The sequence below is a fragment of the Pezoporus flaviventris genome, unplaced genomic scaffold (assembly GCF_033815535.1).
Source record: "Pezoporus flaviventris isolate CSIRO_AGI_PZ_B2104156 unplaced genomic scaffold, CSIRO_AGI_Pfla_v1 ptg000037l, whole genome shotgun sequence".
In the NCBI taxonomy this organism is placed as follows: domain Eukaryota; kingdom Metazoa; phylum Chordata; class Aves; order Psittaciformes; family Psittacidae; genus Pezoporus; species Pezoporus flaviventris.
The window spans coordinates 9025203-9048627 of NW_026892585.1; the positions used below are offsets into that span (position 1 = coordinate 9025203).

General features: G+C 43.0%; 1 protein-coding gene across 1 annotated transcript in view; it reads right to left on the reverse strand.

Moving 5' to 3' along the window:
• Positions 1–498: 498 nt before the first annotated feature.
• The window catches only part of VOPP1 (VOPP1 WW domain binding protein), a 62295-nt gene continuing 39368 nt past the window's right edge, over positions 499–23425 (reverse strand). Inside the window, exons 2-5 of the mRNA XM_061464646.1 lie at positions 21234–21292; positions 6980–7057; positions 4813–4949; positions 499–979 (exon numbers count right to left, since the gene is read on the reverse strand). Coding sequence (XP_061320630.1) covers positions 798–979; positions 4813–4949; positions 6980–7057; positions 21234–21292 — 456 coding nt within the window. The 3' untranslated portion in view covers positions 499–797. The remainder of the gene's footprint in view (positions 980–4812; positions 4950–6979; positions 7058–21233; positions 21293–23425) is intronic.

Genomic DNA, 23425 nt, shown 5'->3' on the forward strand with positions numbered 1-23425 from the left:
ACACCTCCCTCTCACTACCGACACTTAGGTCATCAGCTGTTTCAAACAATCTCACTGCTGTCAAAACCACGCAGGCAAGATGCTGGTCACACAGGCAGAGTCCAGGTGCTGGTCAAGTCCCAGTCCTCCACTTTTTAGATGCATGGTTTAAAGTAATGACTCCCTCTTTTCTAGGGCACTTGGCAAAGCCCCTGCTATGACCTGACCAACGCTGATGCTCCAGTCACAGCAACTTCTATCACAGCATCTTTCTGCTGTTTGTCAGAACCGAGCTGTACAACAAAATTGTAACAGAAAAAGATGGTGGCTACCATTTGTGGTAAAAGCATTGCCCTGCCTCTTCTACTTCTACCCTCTGCTCTCTGCCATTTCCCTTAGATGAGGGCATTTGTGCTATGGGGTCATCACTCTGGGACTGCATAAGGAACTGCTATCAATAGCCTACCACAATGCAATTTAACCCATGATTGAAACGAACAATAAATAAAGAGAAAGACATACAGGTTTTAAATATAGGTTTCCATTAAAAGCATTACAAAGACAACTTCTCTCATTTTGAAGACAAAGAAAAAATACACTTCTACTAAAAAAAAAAAAAAAGAAAAAAGAAAAAAAATGAAAAAAACCCTTTAAGATCACCCCTTTGCAAGTAACTTTGAATGGGGAAGGTGCAGGGAAGGGAGGGAGAGAGAACTTGCAGAACTAGCAAGTGTTCAAAAGGGTGGATACCCTCCATTGCGGTCATTTTACAATGGCACCTTCTTCTCACACAGTCAGGTCAGAGAGCCAGAGAGTCCTCACGTGGAGGATTTCACCACCTGCTCGTAAGGGGGAGGTGGTGTGTTGCAGTAGGAAGGTGGCGGGGGGTAAACCGGGTTTCCTTGCGGGGAATTGGGCTGGACGTGGAAAGCCATAGCCATGGGATTCATCACAGGTCCACCTGGATCCGTGTAGTACGGCACTCCAGGTTGTTGTGACCCTGAAAGAAAGGAAAAAAGAGAAAAGGTATCAGCAACAGCATCAGGTTGTGCTCTCCCAGGGCCTGTGCTCTGCATGCTTGGACAAGTTTTCTCATGGTGTTCATCAGAGCAAAGACAAGGAGCCACCTCTTTCCTATTCCAAAGAAAACCCAGGCTTGCAGGACTTCTTGAGATTTCCCCCAAAAGGTTCAATTTTGCATGCAACAGAAATCATTCAGTGCAACAAAGGGCACCACTGCCCCAAGTGACTACCAATTGAGAGGGAAAACACTGAGCTCTGCTCAGTTCCCCAGACAGAAAAGCTGCCAGGCCTGCAGAGAGAAGAGTGGGATCCCAGATGGACAAAGGGGTTTCTGCTGCAACCCTGACCCAGGAGTTAAGCCTTGCAAAACGGATTCAGATTATTCTGTGGTGTACTGGATCTGCCTGTAAGCCAAAGAGCATCTCAAATAGATAGTTTCCCTTCTAGGCATGATAAAGCTAAGGAGTAAGTATGTATGAAGCAAAACCCCAAGTTGAAGCCAATTACGGCTGGCTAACACAGTGCGACAAGATTGCTTTGCACAGATTAAATTTAGGAAATGATGTTGGAGCCTGTAGGGACAAGGAAAGGAAACGGAGGATCAAAGGCAGAATTCCTTAGTTGTGACACATGAGGGGTAACAGACCTGCTGCCACGAGGAATAACAAAGGTGGCGTGTAACCCTCCTCAGCTACTGCAGCGGCTGGTGGAAGATGACTTAAAGCAATTAATTCCAGCAACTAAAATCAGAGAGTGTCTCTATCTCAAGATGTAAATTAGTTTTCTTCCCTTTCTCTCTGCCTGTTTACACAAAGCTTGTCTTCAACAAACAAAATGACTGAGCAACAGGTTTTCTTCTTTTGGAACTAGTCTGGTTTTCCTGTAATGACACAGATTCTAAGGGATTTTCCCCTCAATCATTCCTTTCTGTGACTTAGTGACACTAGGACTCAATATTGCTACAGAAGGAATAAATGCCTATTGAAGCTTTCACCATCCTTTAGTACTTTAAGCATTCAGGAGCTACATACCAAACCTAAAAAGGTGTCCTGGTATCAAATTAGATGGGTCAAGCCATAAGGCTTGGGGGTACAAAGTGTCCCAGAGCCTGGGGTGTCTGCCTAGAGAGCTTTGTTTGGACACTCAGCAGGAAAGCAGATAAGCAACGCAGTTATCTCCTTCTTAACACAATAACCTTTAACACACCACACAGCAGTTTTTCTCTGAGTGCAGAGAGCTTCTCCGCAGCCTCCTTCCCTTTGCTGCAGTGATGAGAAGCCCTTGTTCTGCTTCCACCTGTAGCACCAGCACATGGCTGCAGGAGAAGCAGGCTGGGAACAGGAGCTGAGCCCTATCTCTCCACAGTTTGAGCTAATACCCTCTTCTGTAGCATTTTTCTTTAAGCAGTTTTGGGTTTAAGTTATATCCTGCCTAGCTCCACGTTTCTACCGGGGAAATGGGAGAGGTTGGGGTAGCTCCCTGCAGCTTGCTCATGAGGAAAATACCTGTTTTCATTAAAGCTTCTGTGTAGTATTAAAACTTGGAGGGGGGGAGGCAGGGGGGCAAGTGTGGACACCAGTCTTTTGAGATATATTTTCAGTTCATTAAACCCAGCAGGAAACACCACCTGAGTATCAACTTCCTTATGGGATCAGCTCAGTAAGTATTTGCTAAGTGTCTACAAAGGGACCTGACCTTTTCTAACACCTGAACTACCAGTTTGGGGCTGTGTAGGTTAGGACTGAAGTGAAAGATACCACCAGGTCTGCAAAGTGCTGCTTGAGGCGTTCAATACATTTTCCCATTCAGGCCCACAGAAAAAGCACCTCCCACTTCCAGGTTGCTGCTGGGACGGCAGGAGATGCTGCACGGAAGGAGAGAGATGGGCAAGGAGCCACATTTCAAGTGCTCCACTGCAACAGTGAATTGGCTACTGCCCCCAAACCTGGAAGAGGAGCTAGCAGAAAATGCGAACTGGTTTGACTACTCATTCCCATTGCTTTTGCTGTTGAATATTCCCAGGATAGAAGTCCAAAAAACCAACAACCAACAACCAACCCAAATTGGTGGGGTTAGCTCAGAGCCCAAAGCTTTTAAGTATCAGTAATAACAGTCTGGATGCAGGTGGCATAAGCAGGTCATCAAGGGACTTGTGCTCATTTTATATTTTACCCACAACTTGTGTTCCATGAAGTGTCACAAAAAAACAAAACTGCTCTAAAATTAAATCTGGTATTCACCAATCCAGCCAAAAATGGTCCCGGTTCACATAATCTTGAGGTTATTTTTCAGGCTTCAAAGTATGACTTTAGTTACTTTGGCTCCTCCCCAACCCTCCACTGTTGAAAAATAAATACTCTCTGTGGAAATGCTTGTTCAGTCAAGCAGAAAAACAGATGCTAAATGGAAGCCCTATAAAAAAACCCAACTCTTAGGATTTAAACACAAAGAGGGTGAATAAAGCGTCAGTTTGTGTCTGTAACATCTTTCTATCCATTTAGGCCTGTGAAAGAGGGAGGAAATGCATGTCTATGAGTACATGCTTAAGGATGCAAAAAAGAGTGTTTCCACAGCCTGCACAAGGCACATGGGTGTGAATAGCTGGCACAACAGCAGGGACAGCACAAATGCTGCATCTCTGCACAACACTCACAGTCATAGGTATCTAGAAGGGCTTTAGAACACTTTTCTAAGGAGGCTGTCTTGATGCAGCCACAGTATTGCACAGAGATGTAATGGCTCAGAAGGCGATTTCTGATAGAGAGGTTTGAAGCACCAAATTTTCACAGAGATCATCCTTCTCATTATAAACCAGTTGTATTGCCACTCTCAAGTCAGTATGAAACAAAACCCAACTGCCAGTTAAAACAAACAATTGTCAGAAAAGGTTTCATTATCCTCTGGCTTCAGCTCCCTCTAATACAATGTGCAGTAAAATGACAGCCTGGGAGCAGAAGCATCAGTGTAGAAGTATGCCTGCATGTGTACTTCTGCTGGCACAAATTAGCACTGGCTTATGCAATCTGGAGAGTGGTTAAAAATGTCTCGCTTTGGCCTTGATGAGGCAGGAAGAAAGCAAGCACCAGAGTGTGCACTCAAAGTCTCAGCACTATAAAAGATCTCCCAACTAGAGAGAACTGGATTTAAAATGCTCCCATAAGGCGCAAACATCTGCTTACAGGTGAGTCTTACTTCTCAGGATTCTCCCAACTGCGACTATCTAACAGCTAGACGGGAAGAAATAAGAAATTTAGGAAGCAGTACTGCCAGAGGAGCTATCTCTAGGTAGATCCTCCTGCTGCTCACAGCCATCACTGGCCAGAGAGACAGCAACCAGACTAACAAGGGGAGAAGGACCAGTCTGCTGCAGAAAATTTGTATCACAGAGAATGGAAGGCAAATCAAAAAGAGAATACTTGATAGCCAGATTGTGAACTTTCTTCATGTCACATTTTGGATATCATCTCACTATTGTTTTGTCTATGCTGCAAAGTGTGAACTTGCTACACTCCTTCCATACATGTACAGACAGCTGTAGAGGTATTAGGAACCAAAACAGAAGGGAACTGAAAGTCCTATCATTCTGAGTTTCAAAACCACTCAGTACACTGCAGCTGAATTATGCTGTTTGAAAGGCAGAAGACTTCACTCATCACAGGAGGTAGCTGCATGGCTTCATGCAGTGCAATCCCTTGTCCAAATCCCACAGTTTCTGAAACCTAGACAAGCAAAACCCCCAAACCCATCCTTTTTAAATGCTTTGGCAAATATAAGAAATTAGTGAAACTTGTTTAACAAGCTGTGTCTGACCTGACGCAGTGTTGACTGGTTGTCTGGTGTAAGACACGTTAAAAGTAGGTTCTTCTACTAGTGGAGGAGGGTACATCCGCCTTCGGATAAAGAAACCAGCTCCGCAACAGAACAAAACTCCCATCATCAAAAGGAACCTAAGCAAAGAGAAAAGGGAAGTCAAAACCCATCTGCATATAGGCAGCTCTCATTCCCAGACTGTTCACTGAGAGAAACAAGCGTATCATCTAGCAGTCATCAGCCTACAAGTTTTATCAGGGTTTCTTAACCCTTGAAAAAAGGTCTATGTCATTTGAGATAGCACTCATGAGGCACTTATGGATATATTATAGACCTCTTCAGCAATTAGTACTATTGTCCAATATTTTCTGTTATGTAAAATAGAAATCTGAAACTACAATGCCCCTGAACTTTTGGAAAGTTAAGGTTCACACCTGATCTTTGCCACTGGGATGCTGAACTGAAATTCCAGGTTAGTACAGTTTCAAACTGTGTATCTTGGACATAAGCCTCATGCTTACTGCATTCAGGCTGGCCAGGTTTGTGGTAGTTGCCCTTAAAAGAAGATTTTTAGATGTTCTTAAATTACTCAACACTGCAATTTTGTTTCCCATGGGAAATATGGTAGCTGTCGCTTAAAGTCAAGCCAGAAGACTGAAGCACTTGGCACTGAAGATTACTAACTTTCCTTTGTGCTTCCTAGATGGGATATACGTTCTCAACGAAAAGGACATAATTTTGCTTCAGTTCTGTTCTCAGGTCCTTTTCCAACCTGACTACTCTGTCCTCATCATTCCCTTGCCTGGGTGCCATGGAAACGGGCACATGCAGCAAGGGCAGGTCAGAAGATTTTGTTCTTCAGACAGTGGCTTTCACTGTTGCATTGATCCATTATCAGACATGCAAGTGACTGAATCAAGCTCCCATAAACCCAAATGGTTCTTCTGCCTGTAACTGCCACCTTATTTTAGGGCCTTTTACTGGAAGGCAGTGCCAACTGTGCTCTTTCGGAAAGGATGGAATACGGCCAGACGCCACTGAAGTTGGCCAGAAGCAAGCTTACACACCATCCTTATCTCCTCTGGAGCATTCCTAAGTGCCCACGAGGAAGAGTGTGACACTGCATGGCAGCAAGTTGTATTTCATGCAAGGGGTCAGATTCTGTTCCTTGTTTCTACAGTGGAAACGAGAGCAGAAGGAGGTCCCGTTTCCGTAAGCCTATATTAATACATTCCCTTTTGGCAGCATTCCTGCAAAGGATTTGTTCTGAACAGAAAAACAGAGATTTACAACGTCACCCCAGGGATTGAGATGTAGAGCTCCTCAGTTATATCAGTGAGGATTGTACACCCAAATCCCACAGTCAGCTTCAGGAAATCTCTGTATTATGATCAGGCTTCTTGGTTTCAGTGTTTATTCGTTTCCATTTTGAAGGAATTTTTTTTCTTTTAAGCAGTCTTCAAATCAAATTCTACATAAAAATGCTTGAAACTCATGTTTCCTAGGAGAGCTTTTGCTTTCTCTCTCCTGCAATAAGAAGCTTTTATTCAGGTGCTTTCCTAAATTCCTCTCCAAAACGAATTTACCTTATTTTTTCATTATGCATATAACAGTGCTTAGTTTAAGCTTTATCTAGATTACTGAGCTGCTGGTTTCACAAGCTCAATCTTCCTGCCTTCTTTCGCCTTGCTGTCATCTCCAGTAAAATCCTCATAGTCATAAATGTACTTCTCTTCCTTTTTAATTGAAGCCTCAATTCAGCTGGCAGGAATATCTTAAGCCCTGCCTAAATGCACAATCCTCCTTATACAATCCTCTTTTAAAACTGAGTGCTCAAAAAAAGCAGACAAACGCTGCTGCTTGGTAGTAGCTGGGACAGGCATAAGGAATTCAGCTATTCTGGATAATGGGACTGCTGCCTGCACAGCCTAGTGGAAAGCAGAAGCAGGAAAGGTCAACCTGAAACAAGGAACTTCTATTTTTAAATGTTTTCTCACTACATCAGGAGAATTTTTAAGCAAAAACCTACACTCCTTACATTCATATGTACAGACAGTGCATATTTGTACCCTACTTTAAAATACTAAGGCTGGCAACACTCTGATTTAAGTCCTGCAAACAAAACGAGAACAGGACAGACATAAAATTCCCAAACACCCTGACCTACCAAAAATACCATAGTCTCTGGATAGAGAGAGCTCTCACACAGCATCTTGAGCCACAGCAATCCTCATAGGAGCGACATCTGCAGAGAAACAGAGAGAAAAGGGTGTTAGGGGAGTGGTTGTCACTCACATTAAAACAGCATCCCCGACTCTGATGCCATCTGCACCCCTGTCCGAGGCATTACTTACAACATTGCCATGAGCTTGGGAGGCAAAGCCTCCCACAGGTGTCAAGACCAGCTGCAATGCAGCTTTGAACAACCTGATCTACTGAAAGATGTCCTTGCCCATGACAGGGGAGTTGGACTTTCTAACCCGAACCATTCTGTGGGTCTACTGTTACGAACAGACTACTGATATGAACAGACTACCCTTGGCCAGATAAAGTTGTCAATCATATGTACACATCCATGGCACAGTTGTATCACTATTCAGGAACTTTTTGCATGTTACTGAAACTACCTTCTTGTATACTTCTTTTAAAGCCATCTCAAAAAGACTGAATGTAATGTTTAATTCTATATGAAAGGACATGTTATAATCAGCATTACTGTGTTTTCTTTCACAGTAAATGAACACTGCAGATCTCAAACATGAGCCATTTGGGATTTTAGTCACTGCAACAGACAAGAGTTGCAAGGTCGAAGCTGCCAGATCTCTCATTCTTTGCAAATCAGCAGCTTCCAAACAGAGAAATCACGGAGTGCAGAGAAAACTTCAAGACTTCTGTTATTTGCAAATTTAATGGCATCTCTTGCTTCTCAGAAGTTCCACTGGACTGCAACTGCCAACAAGTCCCATTATTTAAATAGACTTTCGTCCAAAAAAATAAAACCCCAACACATTTAAAATGAATATTTCATAAATGGAATAGAAGGTATTTAAAAGGTATTACAGAACCAACTACTGTAAGCACAAGATAGCACTTCACTAAAAGCCAGCACATTAACAGCAACCTCAGAACAATTTCTATGGTAACTGCCCAATGAAACATTTACTAGGAAAAAGGACAGAGGTAACACCAAAACTATGTTATGTGACAGACTTTGATGAAAATATGCAGATTATCAAAAGAAAAAGAGGAGGTTACACAACTGGATCAATCTTTTTAACGGTGTTCACATCTGTATGCTCAAAGTACACGTTTAAGCATTTGGGTTTGGAAAATCTGCCCACCTGCATGACTGTGCTGCCGTTTTTGTATGCTAACTAAGAAGAAAAAAGACTCAATTGGATAATTGTACAGACAATTACACATTTACACGCTCAATTACCAATCCTTTGCTCACAAAATATGTCAAGTCACATCGGCTTCAGCTTCTAATTGGGGCCAGAGAAGGATGTTCTATAGATACATAATCAGTTGTTTTGCAAGTGAAAAGAGTTACCCACTCTTCTGATGACAAGTAGGCAAGATTTATTTAAGCAAGCCAGAGGATCTGACATGGTCAGCCCATTAAGATACTCAGGCACTCAGTCTGAGACACAAGAACAGTAAGATGCTTGTGCCCAAACAGAAAACACGCACTTTGCTGCCCCTGGAACTAAAAGCAACCCATATTCAACCTTTCTCCTTTAAAGCTTGCCAGGACGCTAACAACTGCTCATACTCAAAGCTCACAAAACTACTGACAAGATTTAGTAAGTCAGCATTAACTTCAGTCCCATTGGGACCAAGAAATTAAGACTTCCTCCATGCTCCTCAAATGGATTAACCCCACCCCCAACAGGAGCTTTCAAGACATATATTAAATGCATGGCTAGGTTATGGCCCCTTACAAAAGGGGTGGCAGCAGCTGTCTTCTGTTAAACCAGTGGTCATGGTACCCCTTTTGTTCTTCAACATCCTTTTGGTTGGAGCACCTCATCCATGTCAATGGGCTGCACAGCAAGGACTTTGTTGGGCCAGAAAAGCAGAGAGGAAACAGCCCATAAACCTAGCAGCCCTTCTTGAGGCAATTCCAGCCAAAAAGAGAGTAGGATTTTAGGGATGTGAGCAGTCTTTGCCTCTGCCTCCACACCCTGGCTCTGTCAGCACAGATACATACACCTGACCACAAGCAATGCCTGGCCCCAGAGCCATTTCCCAGATAAAGCTCTAAGAGCTTAACTTGTACTAAAAGTTGAACTAAAACATATACTTCTCCCCTGCCCACCCTTGCCCCGCTTACTTTGCATGTTTCCTCCAGAGCCAGAAGAGATGGAAAAAGGCTCTTTTAAAATACATAATTATGGTCATTAAGCCACCAAAATTAACACAGCGTCTGTATGAGTAGTATAATACCTGAATTTACTTTTAATTTTTAATCTCTAAATTGTCCCTGCTACAAGTCAGCATCGTTTTTAAAGTCTCAGTGGCTTAGCTTTTCTTCCAGCAAGAGAGGACTAAAGTACCAGCTGGAAGACAGAAAGGCTCAACTGCTGAATGTTTATGAAGCTCCTGAGACCACTGAATGCCAAACAAGCAGGCCATCAAAGAGAAGTTTCATCTCCTACACAGATGATCACACTTACAAATGGATGAAAACTATGATGCGAAGGATGAAGAAGTCTCTCATTAAGGCTGTGCTTAGAGAAGCTCCATTTTCTAATAGCCAGTAAGCTTTCTGAGGCAACTTATCCAAGGCTAAGCACTGCATTTGCTGGGTGGATCTGTGAAGCTAAGCCAGTATCACGACTCAGAGGGAAATCCCTTTGAGTTACCTATTCACTTTTACCCAGCGCCCACGTAGGCACTGTATTTTGTGTGCCTGTGAGTATTGACACATGTACCCATATGTAGGAGCCTGGAATCAAGGATGATGCCATGATAACAACCTGCTGTTTGTATTCCCCACCACTTGATAGTAGCATCAAAAAAGACTGGAAGACCAAATGGCCCATTTACTGATACTGCTGTCAGGGTACCACAAAAGCGCTGCTGATCTCCTGTTCTTGATTCAATGTGCTATGAAAAAGCACCACAGCTTCAATAACATCAATCCCAATTACAAGAAAATTAACTTACAAAAGCCAGATTTATTAGCAGGCAAAAGATGACAATGAAATCAGCTTATTAACAGAGTAACTTACAAGCTTAAGTATAATCAGTATTTGATGTACTATCTTTTACTGCCTGGCAGCAAATCCCAGCAGAATTAAGACCCTGGTTCATTAAAAAAAACAATTAAACACAGGCACATATATTTATTGAACTGGTATGCATATCTTTTAAGTTACACTTATGTTTTGGCTCTGCTGTATGGAGAAGGACTGGTTGTGCCCAATGCCAGTTGAAACAGAATCAGCCTTACTTCCAATCTGAACTGGACCAAGGCCACCTCCTACAGAAGACTTTTCTAAAGCCAATTTCCCTCTTTCACACATAAATGATGATCCCCAGAACTGCATTTCCCTAGGGCAATGCTTGTTTCATTGATGAAAATTTAACCCATTACATGGGATAAGACATGATCCATTAGCTGCTAATCTGCAACTTCACCAAGGATACAGTCTTTCTTTTGAAAACTGTCTACAATGTGATTTATGATTTAGAAGATACATCTTTTCATTCATAATTCAATAGAATGAAATGAATGCACTTGCATGCCCAATGACTTGCACTGCTAGCACACCAAGGAACTGCTGTGTCAGAGACCAAAGCTACGCTGCACGTCAGATCACAGTGACAAGCTTTCTGCAGGGGTTCGCACTTAAGTCACGATGCTGAATTTCTTTCCTTAAGGGACAAGGAAAGCACAAAGTTTCACATAAAGGTATATGGTATGACCCAAATCCCACAGACAAACCCTATACTAGCAGGTGTTCTGTGGATAATAGCCACTCAATGCAACGGTCCAGAAGCTCTTTCCCATTTATACCCACATCTACACAGCTGAACAAGTCCCTTGTTATCAGAGCTGCCACAGCAAAGCACTGCATGTAAAAATAATTCCCTGACTGGCAATCGCTGAAAAGTGGAAATGTTAAAGAGGGAAAGCAAGGATTACAGTCTCCAGTAGACTGCATGACCTTAGTGGTATGACAAGTTTCCCTGTCCTCACTTTACATGGGTATTCCCCATCAACACCTTTGAAATGCAGGCTGTAGGGGTCTCTGGTTTTCCTCTCTAGACCATTTGCATCATATGTGCCAGAACCCAATTTAACATTTAACATGATTGATTATCAATGCCTTTTGGAAGAGTAAAACAAAACATAAATTGTTAATCTACATGTAGTGGCAGAAACCCAACTATAGACACAGAGGATGGGAGATGAAAGAAAACCACAACCCCCCCACAACCATTACTGTACCTGTAAAGTGCATGATTTCTAACCAGTGTCCTGAAGACAAACCTGACTTTAATTCCCAAAAGGGCTGCATGCCAGTCATAGCTTGAGTCATTGCTGCATGTATGGGTAAGATCTGGGAAGCAAACTGGGATTCACTGGAATACAAGCAGCACTGGCAGTTTTTGAAATGAAGGGAGAAAAACCAAAGGGAGCCAGGAAATTATGAAAAGGAGAATATAGCAATAGACCAAAACTACGATCAGAAGATGAAGAAATGGCTAGTAGCATCAGATTTCCAAGGAAGTCCCAGCTCTGGTCCTAATACTGGCAAGGGAAACAACCAGAAGGAGAACAACAAATGTTCATAAGAACTGGAAGGGGTGGACTGCTGCATCACCTCCAGGTAGACTCAGTGCTGAGCCCTCAAGGCCAGAAGGCTCAGGTCTGCTAGCATTAAAGAGATGAAGGGAGACAGCTGAAGTGTGCATATGTATTTACTTGTTCTAGGACAAAAGGTTTGAAAGCTTTTTCTCAATATTTAATGTGTTTGGAACTCAGCTGCCAGCACACAGTGAGGGTGAACAGAGAAAAATCAAACAAGCCAGGAAACAAAAAGAAAAGCAAAGCAGGCAACAACCACAAAGTGACTAGCAGAAACAGTTCTGGTGAAGCTCAGTCTTGGCTGTGCTCTCCATAAGGATTATTGCCACTGAGCTCAACAGGACTATGCTGTGACAAGATTCAGATTTAGACCTGAAGGATAAGAAATGAGGATCAATAGATGGTGCAGCACATAACTGGGAGGGACTTATTTTTCTACCAAGTTTATTTCACCATTGATTCATTTGAGCCATTCTGTATGTACATTTCCATCTTTCAATAAAAAAGAATTTTCAAAGCAAAACCATTGCCTGTGCTGCTATGCAAGGAAAAATCCAGATTATTGACTGCATCCATGGGGAAGACCACCAGAAATGTGGAAGAGCTTAATGCTACAAACATGGTGGAGGTGTTACCCCAAGGAATCCATTTTGCTACAGCCACTAAACATGGAAATCAAAACAGAGTCCAACTCTGCCCTCAGGAGTAATGAACTATTTCTGAGTCCCAAAGTAGTTTAATCGCTCTCCAGAAAGATGCTGCAACCAAAGACCACATCCCTCCACTAGCATTCACTTAAATGCTTGAGTAGCAGTAACACAGGCAAGGTCTTTGGCTGGCGGAGCAGTGATAGTCAACCTCCACTTTCCAGCCCTAGCTTTAGAGCTTCTTGTGTCCCCTTAGCGTGTCTGTGTACACGGCCTAATTTCCAGCAGGGACACAACTCCACCTGCAGTTACAGGTTCTAAGCATTTCTTTTCTTACATGTAGCAAAGATGATCTCCCAGCACACGCAAGAACAGCGCCTTGTAAAATGCAAGTCTGATTTTGGTGAATATATAACTATATAAACAAGTGCGACTGCTTCATAGATAACACAGCAACGGAACATCAGCATTTGAGAGCAAAACACTGCTGCTTCTACCCGGAACAGCACTAGAGATACAGTTACCCAGGTACTTGGTAAGTCACCCAGCCTAAGGTGCGTAAGGCAAAAGAGGGAAAGGGGCTGTCAGGTCATTTTTTCCTACAGAGTAGAAACAAGATTTACCCAGATTAGATTACTGTCTGCTTTGACACAACTAAACTCTCCTACAATGAGACGAGATACTCAACTCCTGTCCTTCACACAGACTTGAAAAACAGAAGCAGGCAACAGCTGAAAAGGGGTTATTTCTCAATTATTCTTTAGGTAAATTGCCTATAAACACTGTCCCTGTGCAAGAACTGGGTGGAATATGATAAATCCCCCCCCATTTCTGATGTGATAAGAAGTGTTCTATCAAACTTAGCATCTATCAAACTAACCCTTCTACAAGCCTTCTGCTACCCAGCAGCTTGCTGTAACACCGGTTCTCAGACCCCAAGAGCAGAGCCACCCTACGGAGGGGCTCTCCTTGTTATCTCTAAAGGCAACAAGTCCCACCACTTGGCACACTGGCCAGCACACATCCATCTAGAAACGTCCTCTGCTCCTCCTGTGGTAGAACCTAGAAAGAGCGGCTGTGGTTTGGGTTTGGTATGGTGGCAGTACACGGTACCTTAAACAGGTGCTTTTCAACATAGGCTGCAGGCCTTTCACAGAACAAAGGAGAGAAACCGCATAGCTCAAGGCTCTGCAAAAGTAAGTCATAGATAATCTGTATGATTAGTTTTAATTTTCTGAAGGTGGAAGTGCAAATTTCTCATACCGACAAGAACGAGGACTTCTAGTGAATCACTGGGGCCCTTATTAAACAGACAATTAGTCCTTGGTATCTCAAGCTGCTCCCAGTGGGCGAGCAGTCCTAATGCATCTAATCACCGCTTTGCGAGATCATAAGCAGTCTGCTGGCAGGGGGCGATGGGTGTCTATGAATTTGCTATCTGCCTGAACTGAACATACTAATGTTCAGCAGTCTTTTGTTTTCCTCTTCACAAGCCACTGCATGATCAAACACAGAGAAGGACGCAGGAACTAACGGTCAACAGTGAGGTGCCACCAAGTCTTTTGATTCATGGTCTCCCCCTGCGGCAAGGGTTAGATGCTTCAAGATGACTTTGGGGTCAAGCGCTCCTTGATGCTGTCCACTAGAGCTCAAACCAGGTACAGGAAGCCATAAGAAACTGATTCTCAGCCTTGCGTTAAGGTTCTTGCCTGGGACATGGAAGACTTAATGCTCTGAAGCGTAGGTCAGGTCAAAGAGCCTCAGCTGGGAAAACAGAGGCTCACTCCTTATAAGCCATAACAGTGATTATTGCACATTTGGAAATGAGAGCAGTGTGGGACTGAACTCTCTGCTCCCCCTCAGTCAGAGGACAGCCCCGTTTCAGAGGAGTATTCCACCAGAAGACAGAGGCTACCTTCTTCTCCTCTTTCCTCACTTTTCTCAGAATAACCTGCCTATGGCTGGTGAGCCTCCAACTCTGAAATCATTCGAAGCTTCAGATCTCAAATTAGGTCAGTCACCTGCCTGACTGCCTCTGAAGGCTGAGATATTAAATACCTCTCCCCTCCTCAGGACTCACTCCTAGCAAGTTGACTGGGTTGTCAATTTGGTAGCCCTATTCTCCCCAAGTTGTGCATTCAGATAACTGATCCACTGAAGCCAATTAAAGTGTGTGGTTGCTGGGTGATTACAGCAGGCAGGACTACAACCTCAACCAATCACAGAATAGTAGAACAGTTTGGGGTGGAAGGGACCTTCAAAGCTCATCTGGTCAACCCACCCTTGAAATGAGCAGAGACATCTTCAACTAGATCAGGTTGCCCAATCCAGCCTGGCCTTGAATGTCTCCAGGGATGGTGCATCCACCACCTTTCTGAGCAACCTGTGCCAGTGTTTCACCACTCTCATTGTAAAGAATTCCTCACGTGTAGCCTGAATCTCTCCTGTTTTAGCTTAAAACTCATCAACACTGACGGTATCTTGTTCTTTACTTGAAGCAAGGCATATAGCACCACGAGGACACAGACTATTGAAGCTAGCTGTGACAGTTTGTACCATCATTGCTCAAGGCCCCACAAGACTGAGCAATGGTGGTGGGTTTCTGTTGCCTTTATACACAGATGGTCGGATAATTACTGCTGTCTTCCTTCATGATACAAACTGTGCGCTTACATTCTTGCATTGAACTACATATGCAAACAGGCTCTTCCTGAGGCTGCTTGCTGCTAAATTGGTGGCCCTGGCCTGAGTCCAGGTCTCCATTTCTGTATGATGCCAGCTATTCAAGGTGCCTGGAAGCGTGCAAAACTATTACGTTGCCTCCCCTCTCCTTCCTCCATGCCGGCTTCAAATCAAATGGAAGAATAAATCAACAGCTAGATTACTGCCGTAAGCACACACCTGCTGACACTTCATGCAGCTGTAATTGCAATGGGAAAGCTAAAGTGTATCATCAGGAAAGCCAACTTAATTAAAAGCAGTAAACATAACAGGATGTGGAGCACAGAAAGCAGCTCCCGTCATGCAACATGCCATGTGTCTAGATTGGCGGGGTTTCCAGCCTCTTGTAGACACACTGATGGAAGAAGTACTCTATAAGCTGTCTGTATAATAGCAAGAGAACATTGCTTTTTTATTGTTCTCATCTGGAACGTTTTTCAGGTTCTTGATAATGCACAACGATTATTATTATAGGCTCACCACCGAGCACATAAGGGCTTACATTCAAAACCTAGATGACTACAACTGTGTGATAAATATAACAAAATTTAAATGCAGAGGTGGAGAAGTGTGTGGAAATGCACAAGAAATTTATTTCAAAACCCATGAAAAACCACAAACAGAATACAATCAGCATTCTTCTCCATAATTAGAAAAAGAATCGACTGTTTCCATGTAGGGCAGGAACATGTTTTAAACATGAAAAATATAGCAAACACTCTTTTTTTTAGGTTTACATTAATGTTCTTATATTTATTTTAAACGAAAAAATAAACAGATTTAATCAACATAAATGAGTACATGTGCAGCTGTCTGCTGTATAAAGTAAAACTACTTTCCATGGGAGAAATATATTAGCCTAAAAATACAGCACAACCATCTGCACATGCTGGTAACATTAACTCAGGCCCTGCTTTGGATAAGAATTAGAAGAGTTTATAAGATAGCACTCCCCTATGCTTATTTTATTCTTCATATTTACCAGCAGCAATGGATAACATTTTCTTCCAGAGAACGTTTCTGTGCTTCTTCCTGGAGATCTTTCACCTAGTAGCACACCAGGGAACATTCAAAACACACTTAGACAAGGAACCCCGCGCAAAAAGTCAGTATTCAGGAAGTGGAAGCAGGTGCAGGCTACCAAAGAGGAGTTCAGAATCATCACATACACAAGTAGGTGTGAAGTTAGGAAAGCCAAACCTCACCTACAACAAGTGCAGCAGACGAGCTTCTACCACTACACAAGCAGTGGATTGTACCTGTGGACAAGCCAGAGAGCGGCAGGTACTATTTACTCTAACTTCAGCAAGGCTTTCCACACTGTATTTCATGATATTCTTGTACCCAAGTTTGGCCATGACAGTCTGGACAGGCAGAGAGCTAGATGGGTAAACATAACTGGTTGGATGGTGGAACTCAGAGGGCAGCGGTCAACTCCCTAGACAGTACTGGCAATTGGTGGTAGTACCACAGAGGTCTGGACCTGTCCTTTTGACAAGCATGATGCTCAGTTTGGTGACACAGCACCAGACTTGGAGATGGCACCAAAGTGGGCATCAGTCAATGACCTCTAGGGCAGGGCTGCTGCTAAAAGATCTAGACTGGTTGAAGGAATGGCCTGTCAGGAACCTCATGAAATTGAACAAAGCCAAAAAGCAAGGTGTTGCTTGTGGGAAGGACGAATATCTTGCTGGCTGTGTGGCACCTCTGCTGAAAAGGCACTAGAGTCATGGTAGACAGCAAGCAAAATGTGAGCCAACCATGTGCCAAGACAGCAATAAAGGCCAGTAGCATCCTGGACTGTGTCAACAGAAGCCTAGCCAGTGCATCAAGGGAGGTAACTTAGCACCTTCCACTGAGCACTTGTTGGACTACATCTAAAAACCACCCATTTGGTTTTGACATCCTCAGTAAAAAGAATGAATTTAAGAAACTGGTCCCCAGCAAAGGGCCACCAAGATAGAGGCTGGGGCACTTGCTCAATAAGGAGAGGCTGAGGGACATGGGCTTGTTCAGTTTAGGGAAGAAGTGGCTTCAGAGGGACCCAAGAGCAGCCTGCTAATACCCAGGAGGGGGTTACTAAGAAGATGGAGGTAGGATCTTCCCAGTGGTGTAGGGTGGGAGGACAACCTCTGAGCAAGAGGTTTGACTGGAGGTCTCCTGAGAACCCTTTCTACCTGATCTATTCTCCAATTCTCTAACCAGAGTTACTCTATTTTCCTCACTACTTCTCTTAGAATATCACACTGTCAAAAAATTCAATGCACAATAATCCAAAAGGATGAGCTGAAATAATGTTAACTCAATACTGCGTAGCATCAAAACTCTTTTCTCCAAGTCAGCCAACCCCCTCCCTATGGGTGACAACTTCACTGACCTAGTGACATCAGCAATGGTATTTCTATTGCTGTGGACACGTGCTTACCACTCATACTCAAAAACATTTGTGCTGCTTTATAAATGTGCCTTGGAGTCTGGAAAGGAAAGGATTAGAAACATTCAGGTTCTAGCATCTGGAATTTATCACCTCGTTAAAAGTTCCAGTGTGTTGGTAGCTAACAACAGGAGGAAAACTAAACAGAAGAGACCTATGGCATTGGTCAGTCATACCAGGGAACAATGAGGGAGACATTCAGTATCATTCTAATCAAACTACTCCTCATCAGCAAAACGTAAGGCAGCTTTCCCTTTACTATTCATTCCCAATTCAGAAGCTGAAAAAACAACTGGAGTATCTTAAGGGCTGCTGCCATCTGCATATAGAGAAGGTGGTTTCACAATCTAATGCATTCACTACGTCATTATTCACATTATTGCCACGTAAGAGAAGTATCCTGACAATCTCTTCCACCAACCATAAGCACTTTGGGTACATCTCAAATAAGACTGAGCTGGCTTATTGAAGTGAGAGTAAGAAGAGTATCCTTGCAGAGGATCAGAGTTAAGTCTGTTGAGACAGCTTTAATTCTGATTTGCTTTATGTCCATCCATGAAAGGAGATGTATGATCTAATTCTTTAAGCAACGCCAGGGATACTTGGCTTCCTGCTTTTCCAAATGATAAGAATTAGACTCCAATGACTAATTCCTTTCTCTGCTTTGTATTTGTTATTTTTTCCAGGCCACATAAACATTTTGCTGACACAGGAGAAAGGTATCTAACTGACAATATCTTGTGCTCAGGCAACTAGGACACGGAGAAATGGTCGGTTTAGTTAGCGAAGTAAGTTAAGAGCAGTCTTAGAAATTCTCTGTATCAACAGGAGAAGTAAGAAGAAGCAGGCACCTCCTAGGATGATGTGCCTACACAGAAGGGATAGGGCATATGGACATGCCACTTCAGGGATGCCTTGGTCCAAGCATGCCACGCTAGATCTGTGAACTCACACACAGGACTTGGTATTTCTGAGCTGACAAGCCAACCTTTTCATTATAACACAAAGTGTCTCCAAGAGAGACGTGACATACTCTCAGTATGGGACAGAGATCACAGGGAAATCAGTAACAAGTATTGCATTGCTGGGTTTCATAAGTCTCCAAAGATAATCACAAGACCAAAGGACTGACTACATATGTTAACTGGGTAGAAAAAACTTCTGTCAGAAAACCAGTGATAGAAAGGAAGGGAATCTACTGCGAATTCATTCGACTAAATATATCTGCTTCTCATGGAGTGTTGCTCCAGAAATTGTAAGATAAAATAAAACCCATTTCACTACAGCACATCCCAGAGTTAGATTTGCACAGAGGAGACACTCTCAGGATAAAGTTACATATTATGTTTTTAGATGATTTAACATCTAACCATATGCTAATGGAGAGGATCCTATTCATGCCTCCTCCCCCACAATATGCAGAATACTCCCTTCCTCCCATTTCACCAGTGTTCGCCAAAAACCGTACCAAGCTGATTCAACACTGACTCGAATGTGCTAAAATGAACAATGTTCTGTGGGATTAGCAAGTTGAATTAACTCAGTGAAGGGTCAAACAACTGCCAAAGCAATGGGACTTCACCCAAAGATATTAAGATTGGTGTTGTGCCTCTCCTCTACCTCCTACATACAGTGCAGGTAGGAAGCAGCTGAGGATCCTAGACACAGAAACTGAAATTGCAGAAGTAACAAAGTAGGAAACCGAAGATATCAATGACCTCCTATTCTTTTGATGCATGTCCCCTTTAAACCTACTGTACTCCCATGTTCTCAAATACCCTCTTTCCCGTCCCTTCCATATTTTCCACTTGTCACACCATATCTATCCCCTGAGTTTTACCATCCCCAACTCCTTATTGTCTTTCCTTGGCATTTCTTCTTCCTCACTTAGATTTGCAATCACAATAACAACAATAGCAATAATGTGACACTCATCGCCACTGCAGTAATCACCAAGAACACACAGATCCCACCCCTTTCCCCTTCCTTTTTCTATTTACTTACACTGTCCAGGAAACTGGCAATCACAACACTTCTATGCAGTGACTCAGATAACGGGGTGCTGCAGTAACTACCACAAACGCACACACTGTCAGTACACAACAGTTTTGCTTCCACATTAAAAGATCTCCCAAACGAAGGAACCAAGCAACCCACCAACACCATAGGCTCTCTCACAACTTCCTTCCTTCCAATGTTTAAAGGTGTGTGCAATTCCAATTAACCTCTTCGACGGACCAGAAGATAAACACACTGCTTTTCTACAGGATGGTCCGTGTCAGCGCACAAAGAAAACAGTAAGCTAGTTACTAAAAGGAAACTAATTAGAAAGCAACTTTGCATGCATCAGATCTATTGCACATAACAAGCCTCCCTTTTGTACTCTTTGCCTTTGCAGGACTCAGTATGGATTTACCTGTGACATGAAGAGTCTGAACTAACACTCAATACGCAAGCAGCTACCCCTTTGTATTACCAAGGGAGACAAACACTGGCTGCAAAAGCATGGGGGCAGAAACATAAGCAGAATATTGAGGTGATGATGAGTAACACACTCCTGAATGCCAAAGTACAGTGAGATGGCACAGTGAGATTTTCATAATTTCATAACATCTCAGCTTCTTTCCCACATTGCAGTAAAACAAAATAAAATGTAGGTGGAACCAAAGTCCTGTTATTGGTATGCAAAGAAAATGAACTTATTTAAATTCACCCATCTGTTCTGGCCAACCATTTATGAGTAATTTTCAACATTTCAGTCACCTGAAAAAAGGATAGTGAGTTCTAAGCACAAACACTTCCTAAGCAGATAACATTCAGGATCGCAGATGAATAAACCACACAGTGTTTAATTCTTTCAGTGAGCTTGCTTTCTTGCCTGGCTTCCTGACTGCTTTTTGTCTCTAGCATATCTCTCCTGTTTCTGGCAGATGAAGTGGAGGTGGAGAAGAAAAGGGAGGAAAGTTCTTGGGCAGCATTAGGATTACAATAATTTCCAATCTTTTAGCAAGGAAGAGCTTGCTCAGGGAACAGACAACCTAATGGTGCTACCTGCTTCTCCACTCCACTTTATGTTTTTAAACTTATGTTTATAGATGTTTGCAGTTATAAAGCTATATAATCCAGGTACAAGGTTTAGTACCTTTACCTCCTTTCTGCCCTGAAATCCACAGGGAAGATACCTTCCACCCACGCATTTCCTCCACCTCTTTGTTGCTGCTGTGGGCAATTTAAAACAGAAAACTGCAGTTCAGAGAGAACCTCAATCAGGTACCTACAGGTCATTGACATTTGGGTCACACAAAGCCTGATGTGAATGTAGATGCCACTCATCAAAAGGACAATTATGCCATGGATAAGAAAATCGTCCTGACTCCCTAAATTAAACAACATTATTAGCAAAGGGACAAATTTACTTTCAAGGCATTCTTGGTATTCTGCCTGATTACCTGCCCTTGCTCAAAACAAAGGGAGAACTGTCCTCACATGGCTCTTCTTTTGTTTCCTTTCAGCATTCTGAAATAAGAGCTGTTTAAGAAGCTGCATTTTGTTTTCAATTGGAAAGGTCCCTTGGATTGAGTGGTGGAACAAGTCTGTACACTTTTGTTCATATGGAGAAAGGGAAAGAGATGGAACATGAGGACAGAGGGAAGTTTATTGCATCATTTTTAAATTAGAAAAAGCATCTAAGAAGTTATGGGAAAAGTGTAAGCAGTGAAAGAACAACACTGTAAGAGCCTTCAGAATCTAATTCTCTCGAGCACTAGAAATCACAAAAAGGGAAGCGATGACTACTTACATATAATATGTAGGATATAATCCTTCAAAGTACCAGCAATGCTTTTTGGCCTCCGTACACTACAAAGGAAGGAAAATATGGTATTAATATTTACATAGGACAATGTACAATTATAAACACAAGCACAGAATATTTATACATTCCGTGACTTTGAGAAATTGGGAAAGGTTTATATTCCCAAAGATTTCCCAATCCGGATACACACAGCAACTGGGAAGTCAGGACACATTAATGGCAGCATGCCCTAACAAGGATCAGATCCCTTTGTCTGTGAGGCCACATAGCTTCCCCGATTCCCAAACACAGTCAGTACATTCCGTGCAGGCCCAGGATCCAGCTGCATGTATTCCCTGGCAGAACTGCTGTCTTAAAAGACAGCTCTTAAGAGAACTTAAGAGCCCACTCGTGGTCATAGTTACTTAAGAGACTTCCGAGGCACAACCAGTTTGATGACACTAAGCATAGGACTATCCAGTATATTCAGTAATTGCTGGGAATTATTCATCTTCTGGAAGTCTCTGGCATGCGGAGCCAGAGAAGGGAGATCTCATCCATCCCATCTCTTCTTCCTACAGCTTGGAAATATCTCAAGTGTTCATTAAAGTATGGGGGAAAGGAAACTGCTTTCTGCAGCCCAGGGGTATTGTTCTCTTTCGCAGACTGCCAGAGTATCCTTGTTAAAGGATGGAGACAAGGCGTTTTTTCAGTGTGTGTGTGCAGGCGACGTGGGAAGTGCACATCATTACAGGCACTGCCAGAGCACAGACGGCAGCTGAGAACAATAGCAGGGCTTAAAACAGAAAACCAGATGTCAAGCCTGAACTCTATATACAAGGCATAAAATATTTCTGCATATCCCACTGACATCACTAGCATAGAATGCCATCTTCATTGCAGACACATCTCCAGGAGCTCCACCGCAAGCTGCATTATCCCATCACACACAGCCAGGACATTGTGGGACACCTCCACAGAGGAATGTCTTGCTGCGGTTTTAGCTACAATTCCCTCTGCTGCTCACATCTGACACCCCATGTGGGAGAGTGCTCAGCACACTGGCGGTGACTGTATCATCCTTCATGTTCACTTGGCAGCTCACCTTTAAATAATAGCTTGTGTAAGTTTATTAGCCTCCCTGAATCCCAGAATACTAAATGAATCCAGTTAAGACAAAGACAAAGTGGTTTTAGATCCCTGACTCTCATTCCTCATGAATAAGAAAGGCTGCAAGCTCTTTAATGAGCATCTGATGAGCTAAATCACAGACAGATCAATTACAGCCCATGAAGACAAACTGCTCTGGATTAAATTGTTAAAAGCAGTACACGAGGTGGGGGGAGGAGAAGGAAGACACTTTTGATCAGCGCAAAAAGGCCTTTCCGCTAATACAACAGGCTCACACCAGTCTTCAAGATGCACACGCTCCTGTTGAAAGGACTGGAGCTTTTTTCTTGGGATAAACAGAGAGGAATCTCAAATTGATGCTCCAGTCCAGGAAGTATATGGAAGGAAGTTCCATAAGCGCTGCTGGAGCAAGTGGTATTCAAAAATCTATCTCCACATTTGCCCTTTTCCCCTTCTTTTTTTCACCTCCTGCAAAGCATCCAACTTCATTACCCTTCCTTCCAAATATTTTCATCCCCTGGCTGTTTCCTCGTACTCTGAAGTCAGCAGTATGCCAAGTTTTTCTCTGTAGCACCCTGCGAATGTATATGCATTGTAAACCCAGCAGGTTTGCTGCCAAGTCAGTGTAAAATACTTTGGCTCTTCACCTTTGAAGGCTGCAGATCAGCAGGCGCTGGCTAAAATCCCAGTGCCTGCAGGTCGACCCCTTGGGAAGCCTCTTTTCAGAGCCCAGCTCAGGCTGTAGGCCGTTAAGTGTTTTTCCTTCCTGCTTCTCAACCAATATGAGTCACTGTTTACTTCAACAGCTTTAAAGCCTTCGTCAGTCTGGAGCATTTTAATTGATGTTTTCCCAGCAATGTTTCTGAGCACGTGGAGGCTGCGTACCCTTTACAAGTGTAAACGAGACATTTATATTCAGCACTCATTCTGCTCACTCTTCTCCCCGTATTTTAATCTGCTTTACAAGTTCTAAAATGAGTTGGGAAGATTCCTCCTTCCCACATCTCTCAAGTTGTAAGATTTCTGTTTCTGTCTCTTAATTCTCTGCTTCAGACAACCAGTATGCC